This window comes from Sphaeroforma arctica (assembly GCF_001186125.1).
Source record: "Sphaeroforma arctica JP610 unplaced genomic scaffold supercont1.405, whole genome shotgun sequence".
NCBI lineage: Eukaryota > Ichthyosporea > Ichthyophonida > Sphaeroforma > Sphaeroforma arctica.
The window spans coordinates 50,842-66,021 of NW_014040153.1; the positions used below are offsets into that span (position 1 = coordinate 50,842).

Below are 15,180 nucleotides of genomic sequence, written 5' to 3' on the forward strand. Positions count from 1 at the left end.
ATACTATAATATGTCGTATAGGTCCCATTGGAACAACCAAATGGACCCCTTCTGAGACCTTCCTTAACAAGGTCAAAGAATCTGATATTCCACTCTCTACCCAATTGAACGCTAAGCAGTTCAAAAGCAATACAGCACTTGAAGTCTGCGCACAAAAAAATACAATCTACTAATGACACTACTGATAAGAAGCGTCAGTCTCTAGCTAGGACTCTGATTAATAACATACAGTCCAAGCCCGAGGTCTTTCAAACTCTATTTCTAAAGGGATTAATGAAAGACAATCCTGAAGCGTATACACGTATAATGCGACTACTTAATAAGTCAGGTGTATCTAACGCACATGAGCGCACTTATGACACTCATGCGAAAGCAGGACATGAGTCTGGAAACACTACAGACTTGGAGACCACGCAAGTAGATTCTCAACACCCTACCTTTATTCTGGAGGAGCAGAATGATGAAAACATTCTTGCTTGGCTGACGCAAAACCATAAGCTGAAGCACCAGAACGTAGTAGACGCACTTAAAGATGCGAAGCGAAATGGGATCGCGCACCCTATGCTGACAACTTTAGTTGACAGAGTATATCAGTCATGTACAGACTGTGATCTCAATCAGATCAAGCGCTATGGGTTCGCACCGCTTAAGAGTGTGACTGAAGATGTTCAATGGCGCAGGGTCATCATTGATCTGACTGACCTGCCCACGTCCGAACACGCAGACGACCTTTACGTATGCCACTTCTTTGATGTGGCGTCACGGTTTATTTTGCTCTATCCATTAAAGGATAAGAATACGCAGACCGTGGCAGAATTATGTTGCCAAGTCTTTGCTGACCACGGGTGGCCAGGTATTATGTTCACTGATAACGGTAGTGAGTTCTGCGATGACGTAATGGAAACGCTAGTACTCGTATCAGGCATATGCAATAAGAGAGGTGTGCCATATAAGTTGCAAACGCAAGGCGCGAATGAAACGCGCCATAGAAGATTTAAGTACATCTTGCGTACTGCATTGACGGATGATGCAGATGATTGGCCGTACTACCTTAAGTGGGTACAAACACAGATGAACGAATGTGCTGATCCGGTTACAGGAACTACAACCACTCACTATTTTCGTGGCACATATAGTGAGTTACAATTACCCTTTAACAAGGACGAACCTGATCACCATGAGTTACCATGGTTAGAGAAGGTACAACGTACTTATAACGTTGTATATCCTTGCTTGCGAGAAATACGCAATATAGCCTTATTGAAAAGGCAAAAGCGTTGGAACACTACCAAGAAGATAGCAGAGTATCAGGTCGGTGACAGAGTTAACATCCGTCAACGTAATCCCGATGCTACTGTATTATCATCTAAATGGATAGGTCCATATATAATCTCTGTAGCAGACACTAAAAGTGGAATGTACGAGGTAAATAACCCCGATGGTTCTAGTGCGCTTCATATAGGCACAAGTCGTATTCCGACTACAGAGATTATACTCGCAAGAAGACATGACTCTAATGCCCCTCTTGATCGTTCTTAATTTAAAGACATTATATGGAGAACGGATAAGGGAGGCTATACATACTATCGTACACGCTTTATAGACGGTACAATAGCTGAGTTAACTTCAGATGCGTTCGATAATCAAGACTATTTAAAAGCCTTTAATCGAAGAGATTATACTCGCAAGAAGACATGACTCTAATGCCCCTCTTGATCGTTCGGAATTTAAAGACAGTATATGGAGAACGGATAAGGGAGGCTATACATACTATCGTACACGCTTTATAGACGGTACAATAGCTGAGTTGACTTCAGATGCTTTCGATAATCAAGACTGTTTAAAAGCCTTTAATCGAAAATGGCCTGCATAAGTCACAAGCTGAAAAAGATAGCATGTTTCCATCGTCTGAAGGAACGGAAGTTAAAACGTATCCGCCTACAGCATTTATCCCGAGCTTTAATGCTCATCCTTCATATGTGTTTAAGACACTGAAGCGTAAGAAACGTCCAGTCGACCACCACGGACCTACTGGACCAAAGCCCAAAACTCACAGGGTAACCGAGAACGTTTAACTTCTCCGCCTGAGAAACATTAATTATATGTTATGCTACTTAAATGTTTCGACCCGTCTTTTTCCTTTCTCGCTTTTTGACCCATAATCAGCTTGAGTGAGCAACTTGCTTCTCACGGGTCTCAAAGCTGGGTGAGGGCTGTGTAATAAGCCGGGCCTCCACATTAGACTCTATGTTATAAACGTACTCTTAAGCAGTACGTAAATTATAAACGTACTCTTAATAGTACGAGGAACTCAAGTTTCCTAACTGTACTCTTAATAGTACGAGGAACTTAAGTTTCCTAAAATGGTTTTTAATGGTTTAATTAATTAATACCTTTTCCATTTTATATATCAGATATTTGGACGAGGCCATTAAAAGGCCCCAGCAAAATACCAAACATAAGAGTTGGTCTAGTTCTATTAATAGAACCATATTTACTTTCCATCTTTATTTATATCTGAATACTTCGGTAGCGAGATGGCTCAACCGAATATAGGTTTCTAGGGACTATGTTACCTAGTTGATCCTCCGATCAGCCAACTAGATGTGCCAGTCTGATGAAGGCTAAGTCGGTAATTCTTGATAAGTGGCAAGTCAATAACTAAGGACATCAAGAGTATTTTTTCTTCTTCTAAAGAAAACCCCAATGAAACATACCATAGTTTCTAATAGAGCGACAACGAAACACTAAATAAAAACCCTTCGGCGGAAACAGTACTGAGAGAAATATATATAGGCAATATCTCAGCCTCATAATCCCTCATAGTATTGCTGTTTTCACGAGGCATACCTAACTTTACTAAAAGTCTCGTTTCGTTTATTTGCTTTGATATTTTTTACGATACTTTGAACTTACCTACTCGTTTATTTACTCTATGGCGTTAATATCTCCTTAATAGACCGAATCTTACAAAGACTCCAGCCGACGTTGAACGCTTCAAAGCACAACTTCTTTCGGAATTCGACTGCTCTGTCCTCGGCAAACCCACCTGGCTTCCCGGCTGTCGCATTATCACTAACGTTGATTCTACTAGCATCGTCCGAACCTCATACATTAATGAGGCCCTCGAGCACTTAGATATCCCCACCGCTCATCCAGTCAACACCCCCCTTCCGACTCCTTTTACTACCCATACCGCGAACTCGTCGGCACCCTTCACTACCTCTTTATCCTAGCGCGCATCGATATCACCATCGCCGTCAACAATCTCTCACGTTTCATTTTCAACCCTATCGAAGACCACTGGCTCGCTGCCTGTCGCGTCCTCCGCTATCTCCGAACCAGACCCACGCTTGGCCTCGAGTACAGCAAAACACCCCAACCGCTCTCCACTGACGCCTACGCTGATTCCGACTATGCCAGCTGCTTCACTACCCGTCGTTCCACCACCGGTTACGTCATTCGCGTATGTAGCACACAAGTGATTTGGAAAGTAAACGCCAAAAACTGTCAGCACTAGCACTGCTGAAGCCGAATACTTTACTGCCAGTGAAGCCGCTAAACACATACAGTGGCGCCGCAACTTCTTAACTGAACTTGGCTTTACCCCCGATGCCCCCACTGATATCCATAGCGATAACCAATCCGCCGTACATGTCATCCCCAACTCGGGCACTCCTAAGCAGCTGAAGCACGTCGTGTGTTCGCGTTCACCATATTCGTGACCTCCAGGACCAAGGTGTCACCGCCACCAAATACGTTAACTCTGCCGATAACATCGCAGACACCTTGACTAAGAGCCTTCCTCGACCCACCCACTCTAAACATACATCTAACACACTCACCGCCATCCCCGACCCTGATCAACCGTCTCTTGTTGCAACACTAGCACATTCGTTCAATAACAACCATACACACATTACCAACACAACATCGTCCATACCTTCAGGAGAGCTCCGCCCGATCGATGCTCACCGCCATCCGCCCTCTGCTTTGATCCATCCTCCACCCTCCTGTCTATATCTTCACTACTACCCATCTAGACACCAGCCCTACTTACTCTAGACCCACTATCGTACCTATATACATACGCACATAACGTGCACAACACCCTACTTACTCTAGACCCACTATCCGTAACATCGCTACCCTATACTACACCCACGTACCTATACACATACGCACACAACGTGCACAACACCCGACTGGTGACCACCGCCAAGACTCCTCCCCCTTCTACCCTCTGATTTGATCCATCCTCCTCCCTCCTGGCTATATCTTCACTACTATCCATCTAGACACCCGTCCTACTTACTCTAGACCCACTATGCGTAACATCGCTACCCTATACTACACCCACGTACCTATACCCAGACGCACACAACGTGCACAACACCCGACTGGTGACTACCACCAATACTCCTCCCCCTTCTACTTTGTCCTCTCAGTTCACGCTCGCCCCCAACGCCTGCGGCCCCAGGCGCCATCACGAAACTTCTAATATTTATCCGATTCGCTGCCACCACTTAATGAAGCCCCAGTCCATTGCCCCACCACCCTTTTTTGTTTTCATTTAACAAATATTCCAGCCTCAATGCAGTCTGAGGAGAGCAAGTCTATATGTTGCTACCAGTACCCTAGTAGAGTATCCAACACATATGCAATTATGTATACACACTGTCCTTTCGCTTCCAAATTCAGGAGAGTGTTGAGACGAATTTATACGACTCAAATCCTAAAACCCCAATAAGCCCAAAGTATATTACGGTTCATATTCTGGCCGAATAATTGTAATAATATCTTCAAAGAGCACATGATAATTATTATACTATATACCCAATATGTAATATGATAATGAAGTTACTCCGTTAAGCAAATGTATATTTCAAGTAGCCTGATCTCAGTTCCATAATCAGTAGTTCTGCCTGAACCTATCTTGTAAAATGCCTTTGCTAGTGACGAGCTCCTCATTGATTCTACGGGTTCAGGTCGTACCTCAGAAACGAATATTGCCGGTATTATTGTTGCCCGGGTCTCGGGTCTCTTCGGAGACCGTGGTGTCAAGAGTGGAATCTTAAATTTATCCACATTGTTTTAGAAGTTTTTGATGATGTTCACTTTGTTGTAATCTGTACCTATTCGACATATTATAGTATGTCGCCAGGGCACCATTTGAACTGTTCAGGTACAGATTGGCTCGTAACGAACCATTAGCAAAGTATCTAAAATAAATATTTACAGTCTATGACTTTCTCTGACAAAATTGTTTCAATTTTCAATTTAAGAGCCTTCGGTTTTGTGATGATTTATTAAAGGGTTAAGAAGAGGGGGATCGTCTCGAGTATTAATTGTTGTCAAAAGATATCCTTTTCAAACTGGTCATTAGTTTTAATGTCTACATCGTAGCTCGCGTGGTCGGCATTACTTCTTTGTAGAAACATACCAGAATAGTGGATCATAAATTCATTTTCTGGTTCTATCATTTTGTTGAACACCCGCGACATAACCGTGTTAACACAACGTCTCCAGATTATTGACAAGCTGTGGGTTTTCACGACCACCACTCTATTTAATACCAGGTTTTAGGGGTTTAGGGTTTAGGGTTTAGGTACCTGACAAAATCGTTTAATTTTCAATTTAAGAGCTTTCAGCTTTGTAGTAATTTATCAAAGTGTTAAGAGAGGGATTGTCTCCGAGTATTAATTGTTGTCAAAGGATACCTTTTTCAGACTGGTCATAATAGTTTCAATTTCTAGCTCGTAGCTAGCGTGGTCGGTATTGCTTCTTTGTAGACACATACCAGAATAGTATATCATAAATTAATTTTCTGGTTCTATCGTTCTGTTGAACACCCGCGACATAACCGCGTGAACACAACGTCTCTAGATTATTGACGAGCTTTGGGTTTTCACGATCACCACACTATTTCATACCATATGACAGAGCACCATCATCGGAAAGTCGTTTAAGTATCCTTTGTAGTGTACCATCTTAGACAGGTAAACGTGTCTTGTTCACTGGTCGCAAAAATATGAGATATTTGCAGTTGCTGTGCTCCTCCCTAATTTCCGGTATCACCCGTAAGCAATCTTGATCCGAATCGTCTTACTGCCATATGCATGATAATTTCTGAGACGCATTTCCATTAGACATTGTCTTACACACGTTCGAAAAAATCTCTGGGCAAGCCTAATAGATTCCACTTGCCTCGGCTGCTCTCTCACATATTTCGCCTGTATCCGTTCATCCTTCCCGTTCAGCTCCTCAGCCATTCTTCCTTGGAAAGGCAACTTGGCACTTTTTGCTAATGGGGGACTGTCTCGATGCATTTCAATGCAATAATATTCAACATCACTCGCTGATTCCATCAGATCAGCCTCGAAACATAGTCCTATATTAGGCCCATGGTCGTCATCATAATCGCCGGCTGGTTTGCTTTCGCTGTCCAGATCATCTCCAGCTTCGGCTTTGATTTTTACCTTCTGATGTTGGCGATATCTCATCATCATTTCATCCACTTTATTTTGGAGTTGCTCTACATATTCTCAAAGGTGTCACCTTTGTATACGCTGGGTGCTTGAATGAGTTCAATGCGGGTCTCTTCACATTCCTCGAAGTATGTGTCACGTTCACGACGGATGCGGGCGAGGCTGTTTTGTAATGTGGTGTGTTCGGTGGTTGTGGTGGTATTGATGTCTTGTGTACGTGTAAGATTACGAGGAAGATTGTCACGTTCGAGGGCGATGTCATTGTAATTAGATTGCGCCTGATTGCGTTCAGTGACGAGGGTAACTCGTTCGGAGTGAATGTGATCAAGTTCAGTGACAAGCTGGTCGCGTTCAGTGATGAGTGTGCCGCGTTCGTTGTGGATGCGATCGAGGTCATTAGCTAGAGAGTTGGGTTCGATGGTGTGTTGGTCGTGGTCAGCTCGAGCTAAATCGCGGGCAGTATTAGCGGTGTTACATTCGGTGAGGATTGTGTGGCGCTCGTGACGAAGGCGTACAATATCGGCGTTGAGAGCAGCAATGGAGTCAGAATGTTTGGCAGATGCATTGCGGATGGTGTCGAGATCAGTAGATAAGTTGGCGCGGTCACGTCGAATACGGGCTTGTTGCGATCAGTGATAGCGGAAATGGCATCGAGTTCGGAGAATGCAGAGTGTGCACCTAAGTATATGGCGGTGTTGTTGATGTTAGGGTTGTCGTTGGTGTCAAGAATAGCAGATATAATGGTGCGGGTAAGCTGGATGTGATGATTGGCGTGGGAGATATTGGTGTATGGCTGGAGTGTTGAGAAGAAGTCACGTTCGAAACGTTGGGCGCCCTCAAAAGACGAAAAGGTAGTGATAGGGGTTTGGCCCGTGGGCGGAAGTTGACTCATGGTGATGTGTGAGAAGGAATTGGAGGAGCAGATATGGTGATATCAGAGGATCAAAGGTGGTGAGATCAGAGGTGGTGAGATCAGAGGTGGTGAGATCAGAGGTGATGAGATCAGAGGTGGTGAGATCAGAGAGAAGGGGGGAATCAAAGGATCAGGGGTGGAAATCTAAGCGATGTACATAGGGTATATAATAAAATATATTCGATATATCAGCTTATTCTGATAAACTGTAAAAACTGCAATAAAACTAAAAGAAACCTAAGTTCGTGTATTCCGACCACAACCTGTTGGAACATGTATTTGCCTAACGAAGCAACTTTATTATCACTTCACATATTGGCTATATAGTATAACAATTACCATGTGCCTTTTTAAGATATCATTACAACTACTCAGTCAAAATATAACCCGTAATTTATTTTGGGCTTGTAAAGTTTTGAGGGTGAGTCTTATAAATTCGTCTCAACAGTTGGGTGATCGGCCTTAATTTTACCTATTTCGTTATCTGACTGTGAAGTCGTTCGACTGAGCAAAGCGTAAACCGCATTCTCTGTGTCAATCGCATGCGACACCTTCATTTGTTGAACGTTTCGCAGGACGCTATTGATTAGCCTGCTATGTCGTTTTTGGCCCGCAGCAACTTGACGTCCGCCTAACTCCGTGCCCGAGTCTGGAGTGTCAATTCCGTACTTACCCGTCGTAGCACTAGTTTCACCTTCCACCTTCTCCAGGGAGCTTTTCAGCATCTTAAGACACATAAATGATTCGCCTCTATACGCTCTTGTAACGGTGTAGCCTTTGCCCTCTTTGGCACAGTCAATGTCGTAGTTGCAAATTCTTTTGCCTTCATAGTAAATGAAAGTACCTTTCATACTTCCTTCGTACAAGGGAAGGCTTTGTTCCTTTTTTTAAATTAACCCTGTAGATATCATTTTGGTCATGTGCTTTACCCTAATCAGTTGTATCCATATTGGATAAACCAGGTTCAAAATGTTGTCTCTAACAAAACCCTAATATTAAATAAACCGTAATATTAATTAAAAACTCTACTCGGGAACTTCCTGACTATAACACCCCCCCCCCCCCCAAGCTGAAGCGCTATAAGTGTACCCAATTCGAGAAATTGAAGGAATGTCCTGAAAAGGTGGTGTGCTAGCATTTAACCACAGAATCCCAGAGAGCTAAGGAATCGTTTATTTGTTCACCACACGGGCAGGTGACTAGAAGCAAGTAAAAGAAAATATGTATCTATAACGTATATAATAAGTTATATCTGGTCACGACGGCGTTTACGTACGCGTGTCGGTGTGTCCGTCGAATGCCCAAGCAGTTTCTCATGTCGACACCCCCTCAAGCCAGCGTATAATGTATTCGAGTTTACCCGTGTCGTCATTCGTCCTGTGTTTGATAACATGACGGAATGCGGAGCCCCCTTCTTGTCAGAGATGCCCATATCTATGTGTATGGTCATAGCTCTCACCGTTACAGCTCGTAACACCATATGGACCAATAACGGTGGCCGTCTCTCTGGTTTCACCATCACTACTTCGTCTGTATCGAAGTGCACCAGACCATGGGGGTGAAGACGATCGAATGTCTTCATTAGCTTGTATACGGCTTGGTAATCTTGTGCAACGTGGGTGGAGTTGTGTACTGTAACTGAGGTCAAGTCGTTGAGCCCAAATGTCATTGGTAACCAGTTATTGCTCAGGTACATCGTCGGTTCAATCAGCAAACGGAACATGTCGGCGGCCGAAATATACGCTAAACGGAGCGCTCTTATGTCGTCGTGAGATACGTAGATTCTGGTGAGTATCGTAAAGAGTAGGCGTTTGTCCCAGGCCTGGAGTATCGCCTCGCAGTAGAAACGTATCGACCGTGTTATCTATTTGTACCGACGTTCAGTAGCGCCGAGAACTTGGGTTCGATAAAGTGGTGAGGCTTTATAAAGTATCCCAACCACTTTGACAAGTGGGGCCACCAGTTGGTGAATGCTAGTCCTATATCCGTTTGCAGTCTGTGTAAGAAGCCATGTTCGCCAGATATCGCCTGTAACGTGCGAGCGGTCGTCTCCATGGACATATCAGGTGTAGCACGTAAAACTGAGTACCCCGATGCAACGACTAACTCATGCAGAACAAATTTATCCTGTTGGATAGATGTTACCGGCATCGAAATGCAGTCGACCTGGAGATGTGATCCCAGAGGTACTGGGCGTCGAAGCTGATCACAGGATGAAACCTCTCGTCCGAAGAGTATTGTCCCAAGCGCTGCCAGCATTGTCCTTTGATTTATGTAGCCAACTCAAATGCCCCGGGCCAGACATGTCCGTTCTATTGCAACTGTTGGCCTGTGTCCTATTCATGGTGTGCTTGTGTGAGCTGTGTTCGGCGCTGGTGTTCCGCTGGTGTTCCGTTAATAAAGGCCGGTTGTGCAACGTCGCTTGCTATCGCCACCGAAATCTCTCGTACGGCGTCCATATATTGTTGGTATGGCATGCGACGAGGCTCTGCATATTCCAGACGTTGAGTAAAACTCTCCGTCAATCGGAAGACCGATGATGGTCCTACGTGTGCGACTACTGTATGGCCCCATTGAATCTTGCCGCAAGGCTATTTTGCATATTTCAAGAAAGTGTGCGGGCTACGAGGCACCAACACTAGCTCTGCTTGTAGTATCGAAACCACGGTGCTCTTGAGGTCCACGGTAGGCACACCGTCGTAGTATTCCCGTCTGATATAATTTTCCGGAGCGTACGGTGTATCAATTTCCACGGTCGTTTATTCAACCGTCCACTAGGGCCCATTCATTATCAAACGCTTCTCTGTGAATGTTTTTTGGTCCAGAAGTGGACAAGCTGTGTATTATGTGGCGCTGCGAATACGTCTATATTATTATGGCCAAATATCCATTGTGCCTGTTCGAAGTGGCTTAGAAATAATTTTTAGCAACCTGCATAAAGGATTGCCGGTATATCTGTTTCAGCGGTGTTCATGTATCCGACTGAGCATGTCAGGTAGGGCGTTCTTCTCACCAAGAATATGTGAAATAGTGAAATTGAATGGCGCGATGATGTGATGCCAATGCTGCATCATAGGGTTGAGCTTGAGCCGGCTGTTCATGTATACTAATGCCTTGTGATTGGTAAACATTATAAACCGCTGGCCGTGAAGGTATTCCCGGGAGTGTGTCCACCCATAGACTATTGCTAGAAGTTCCTTCATTGGTGTTGCGTAGTACCGGATTGAGCATCTTACTGAAGAACATGAGGTAGTGCTTCTTGCCTTCGACCCATTGGAATAATGCACCGTCTACCTCGTAATCTCTGGCGTCCGTTTCCAGGTTGAGTGGCATATCATCCACCGGAAAGTGGAGTGTTACGGTATTGACGATAGCGTCTTCATTGCATTTCATGCGTCTGATCAACGCTGGACGCCGTGGGGAAAGCGGACGTTTGTTGGCATGCCGTTCGGCATCAAACCTGCATCGTGAATCATCCAGGCACGGATGGAGCATGAATTCAAAGTGTGGATGGCCTAGATAGCCTAAAGACATGGGCGTGGGTCACAACAGTGTTAGGAAGCACTGGTCGAGCATGAAAAATCTCATCGTGGCGTGTGTGAAGCACAACGCTAAATTGAACATCAAGAAGTGTTGCTTTGGGATCTCAGATCGGCCGGTCATCGCGTTGGGGCGAGTGGTGGATGAGAACGGGTCGTACATTAGTGAGGATCGGATGGAATCCATCATGCGCATGCCGCCGCCCACGGATAAGGATCTCTTGGCCTAGTGGTATCACACGATTGGTTATTGGAGCCAATACATCCCTGACTACTCTAGGATCATGTCCCCTATCTCGAATCGGAAGAAAGAAGTACCCTTTATGTGGGATCGGACGCAGCAGGCAGTCTACGATCGGATTCGGGAGGAGGTGGCCAAGGAAGGGGTGTTGGTCGAGCCAGGATTCGAAGACAAACTGGAGATGTATTGCGATGCCTGTGACTCGGTAGGAGTAAGTGGGAGGTTGTTTGCTCGGCGCAAGGGTAAGCTATGCCGTGTGGGGTTCTGGTCTTCGAAGTTCAGCCCGGCGCAGTTGGGCTACCACATTACGGACAAGGAGGCTATAGCCATCGTGTATTGTCTTCATAAGTCCTGGAGGATTGTCAAGCGTTCGCGCCACCCGCTGACGGTGTTCACGGGCCATGAGCCGTTGGTGCGTATGCTAGCGCAAGACCCCACGTCGTATGAGTCCACGGTTAGATATAGATATATGGCTAGATACGCGCAGGTGCTGCGTGATTTCGACACTATCCTAAAGCATGTGCCGGGAGAATTGAATCCAGTGGCGGATGTGCAATCTCGGCTGGTATACCAAATTGACCCAATCATGCGAGCGAGGCGTCTACCGGCGAAGGATAGAGCGCGTTGGGCTGAGCAAGCGGTGGTGAAGCCGGAGACAGAATCTTATGCAGTGAACAGGGCGCTCTTTGACAAGACCGGGGACAAGTTTGGTCCGTTTGACGCTGAAAGGTTCGCGCATCCAACGAATTATCGATGAAGCCGTACTACCAGCCTACCTTGGCTGGGGGTGTGTTTGCGTCGAGGACGTGGATGGGTCCACGTTAGTACTTTAACCCCAGGTGGTCAGACTTGGGCAAGGTTGTCACCAGGATTCGCAGGGACAAGGCTACGGTGACGATGGTCTGTCCGTATGCACCGGAGGCACGGTGGTTTATGGAAATGGTACCTCTGCTGTCAGCAGATCCTATGGTGATATATCTCAAGTAGGGGATCTTCCTCCGACACGGGAATGAGCAGATGGATGCGTCAGGTTTTATTTCGCTGGTCTGCCATATGAGACATTACCGGGACCACAAGCTGCGTGGAGACTTCTGGGAGGAGTTGGAAGCTAAGCGGCCAGCTTGGGAGAAGCTGGCTGCTGCGGCAGTACTACGTGCGGAAGACGTAGTGTCCTGTATGACACAGAGTGGTGTCGTAGGGGCGGTAGCGCATCCAAGTGGGAAATCGGTGCGTAGAGGAATGCCAGCGGAGGAGGCTGGTATTGAAACAACCCCATGTTAGTGCAGTGAATGCACTAATGTTTACCACTCAGTCTTTGCGGGCGGCTAAGGGTGTTCTGAATAAGTATCTGAAGCATGCGGAAGTATGGCTGGGAGGGGCATCTGCTAACCCTAGTGAGGGATCGCTGGGTGCGATGGCAGAAACTTGGCTGGAGTCAGCTGAGGTGAGCACGAGTGAGGGGTCGCTCGGTGCTATATACACTCGGAGTATGAGTGATAAGTCGCCGGTGCTTACGCGGCGTGCGCGCAAGGCAGCGGTGGTTGCGAACAGCCACCCGGTCTTGGAGGAAATGGACATTGATAAATCACAGGGTGATACATCAGTGGAGGACCATCCGCGAGAGTGTGAGGAAGCACTCACCAAACAGCAGTTAGTCCAGTTAGAGCAGAATCCGGCGGATGGTGTGCCACTGGATGACGCGGAAGAGCCACCAGTGGATAAGCTGGGTGACAAGCTGTTGCGACAACGCTTGCGAAGCTTGAAGCGTTCTGTGTTTGGTGTGGAAGTGGGGGGGGTGATGTCTTCGAGCGTATCGTTAGGTACATGCCAGTGCCAAGAGGCTGGATGATCTGGTGCGCAGGCTATGGGGTTGGGCTGGCATGAAAAAGATGTATGATCATGTCCGGAAGAGCTGCAATGCGTGCCAGGCGTTCGCTGAGGAACTAGGCTTGGCGAAAGGCTTGCTGCTGCTGCCAGTGCGCCCATAAGAGGTCATGCGCGAGATAAGCATGAATTTCATGGACTTTAACACCGTTAACGGACAATCCAAGGTCTTGCTGGTAGTGGACACGCAGACTAGGATGTTGTTTGCGCGATTGTGTCCTGTATCGACGGATGGGCCAGGTGTGGTCCGCTTCTTAGAAAAGCATGTGTTGGCGTGGTGATCGCCGGCACGGCTGGTTATGGACGCGGACAAGAGGTTCCAGAATGACAATGTTAATCCATTCTGAGAACGGTGGGCATCGAACTACACTGGGTGACGGTCGACAATCATCAGAGCAATAGCAGACTGGAGATGTTGAGTAGGACAATGAAGGATTGGTTGCGCCGGGAGATTGAGGCTAAGGATGAATCGCCTCATGCTTGGTTACACTTAGTTTACGATATGGTGCGGGTGTACTGGGTGACGGCCGACAATCATCAGAGCAACGGCAGACCGGAGACGTTGATTAGGACAATTAAGTATTGGTTGCGCCGGGAGATTGAGGCTAATGATGAATCGCCTCATGCTTGGTTACACTTGGGTTCACGATATGGTGCGGATGTACAATACCACCAGGACCTCGGTGGCAGGGTTTGTGCCATATTTCCACCTGACAGGGAGGGACTTTAATGTACAGGTTAGTCCGAAGTTACAGGACAGGGTGTTGTCCTTGTTGGAGTCAGAGCAAGGCACAGGCGATGGTCCGTGACGCGGTAGCAGCGGTCAGGGACAGGCGGGCTCGACTGGAACAGCAGACAAGTCGGCGGGAGGATGTCCCTCTGTTGGCAGTCTGCTCGAGGGTCTGGTATCGGCTGCGAGGGAAGTCTCACGACCTGTCTTCGCGGTGGGGTGGACCGGCGCGTGTAGTGGCGGTTCAAGCACCCTTTACGCATACGGTTGAGATGCCTGATGGATCTCGCCGTACTTTCTTGAGGGAGGAGTTGAAGCCGCACGTTGAGAAGCTCTCGGAGCAAGAGGAACGGCGCTCTGTGGTGGCTAATATATCATTCACATCTGACTGAGCAGCAGGATGGCTACCGTCAAGCGTTGGGTCATGCCATGCGTAGAAGACGCGTGTCTGGTCGGGTGAGCTTTGTTCAGCCTGGGGACGCTGGGAATTCTGGTGTGACGAGGCGAATCTGCCAGTTTATGCACCACTGGTGGACGGCGAAGACGGGAAGAAGGTGCTTGGTGAGGACTATCAGGTCTTGTTGATGCGGGTGTTACCGCTGAAGAAGAGTCGTGATGTATTTAAGAGGAAGATCTTGAATGGCTTCGCTTTTGCACAGTCGGCGTTCTACAAGAAGCAGCATCTACACTTGGGGTGAACTACAGATAGCAGATAATGTATCTGAGCTGCCGTCGCGTCATTAGTTATAGTGCCTGCGTTAGTTTGTTGACAAATTCTCAGACCGTTGAGAAGAACTCTATCCTCCACGAGGGGGTGATGATGTAAGGATATCTTGTGTATAGTGTATATAGTGTAGGTAGTGAGGGCTACCCACAGTCTGGCTATGAAAGTTGCATAAGGAACTATGTTATCTATCCTAGCGAGGGGTTGTGATTGACATTGGGTGGAATATTAGGGGTGTTAGCCTGAGAGTATAACCCTAGGGGTATAAGTAGTTTGGTTAGGTGGCTAACCTAGGCCTGGGACTCGATTAAACCAAGCCTGGGACCTGGGGAAGGGTCAGCTTTAGAGTTACCCATAAGCAGAGGCCGGGAAGAGCCCGTACATAGAGTTGCCTATATTGTGAGGCCTGAGGGTCTCAGATTTGAGAGACTCGGGTTTTGGCTCAAAGATGAGTCATCATCAAATATTATGTAGTCGCGACCACTGTTGTGGGGCAGGACTACTTTGGGAGTAAATTGATAATATTACTAACAAACATATTTGACTATATAGATAGAGTGTGTGGCAGGGGAACTGCCACACGCTACACTACTAAACTAATAACCTAGTGAATAAACCTGTAATTTGTGCTAGTCTATCTATTGTTTAGAATCACTAACAA

General features: G+C 46.6%; 5 protein-coding genes across 5 annotated transcripts; 1 reads left to right on the forward strand and 4 right to left on the reverse strand.

Moving 5' to 3' along the window:
• Positions 1-6,074: 6,074 nt before the first annotated feature.
• SARC_05948 (hypothetical protein) lies at positions 6,075-6,509 on the reverse strand (the record flags this gene model as incomplete). Its single annotated transcript, XM_014300173.1, has 1 exon — positions 6,075-6,509. The coding sequence occupies one exon, from the start codon at positions 6,507-6,509 to the stop codon at positions 6,075-6,077; it is 435 nt and encodes a 144-aa protein (XP_014155648.1).
• A 26-nt stretch (positions 6,510-6,535) lies between these two features.
• On the reverse strand, positions 6,536-7,380 carry SARC_05949 (hypothetical protein; the record flags this gene model as incomplete). Its single annotated transcript, XM_014300174.1, has 2 exons — positions 6,536-7,107; positions 7,167-7,380. 2 exons carry the CDS (start codon positions 7,378-7,380, stop codon positions 6,536-6,538), a joined length of 786 nt encoding a protein of 261 aa, XP_014155649.1.
• Positions 7,381-7,829: 449 nt separating this feature from the next.
• SARC_05950 (hypothetical protein) lies at positions 7,830-8,252 on the reverse strand (the record flags this gene model as incomplete). Its single annotated transcript, XM_014300175.1, has 1 exon — positions 7,830-8,252. One exon carries the CDS (start codon positions 8,250-8,252, stop codon positions 7,830-7,832), a length of 423 nt encoding a protein of 140 aa, XP_014155650.1.
• A 395-nt stretch (positions 8,253-8,647) lies between these two features.
• Positions 8,648-9,124, reverse strand: SARC_05951 (hypothetical protein; the record flags this gene model as incomplete). Its single annotated transcript, XM_014300176.1, has 1 exon — positions 8,648-9,124. One exon carries the CDS (start codon positions 9,122-9,124, stop codon positions 8,648-8,650), a length of 477 nt encoding a protein of 158 aa, XP_014155651.1.
• A 4,368-nt stretch (positions 9,125-13,492) lies between these two features.
• Positions 13,493-14,493, forward strand: SARC_05952 (hypothetical protein; the record flags this gene model as incomplete). Its single annotated transcript, XM_014300177.1, has 3 exons — positions 13,493-13,756; positions 13,783-14,157; positions 14,233-14,493. 3 exons carry the CDS (start codon positions 13,493-13,495, stop codon positions 14,491-14,493), a joined length of 900 nt encoding a protein of 299 aa, XP_014155652.1.
• Positions 14,494-15,180: the final 687 nt, after the last annotated feature.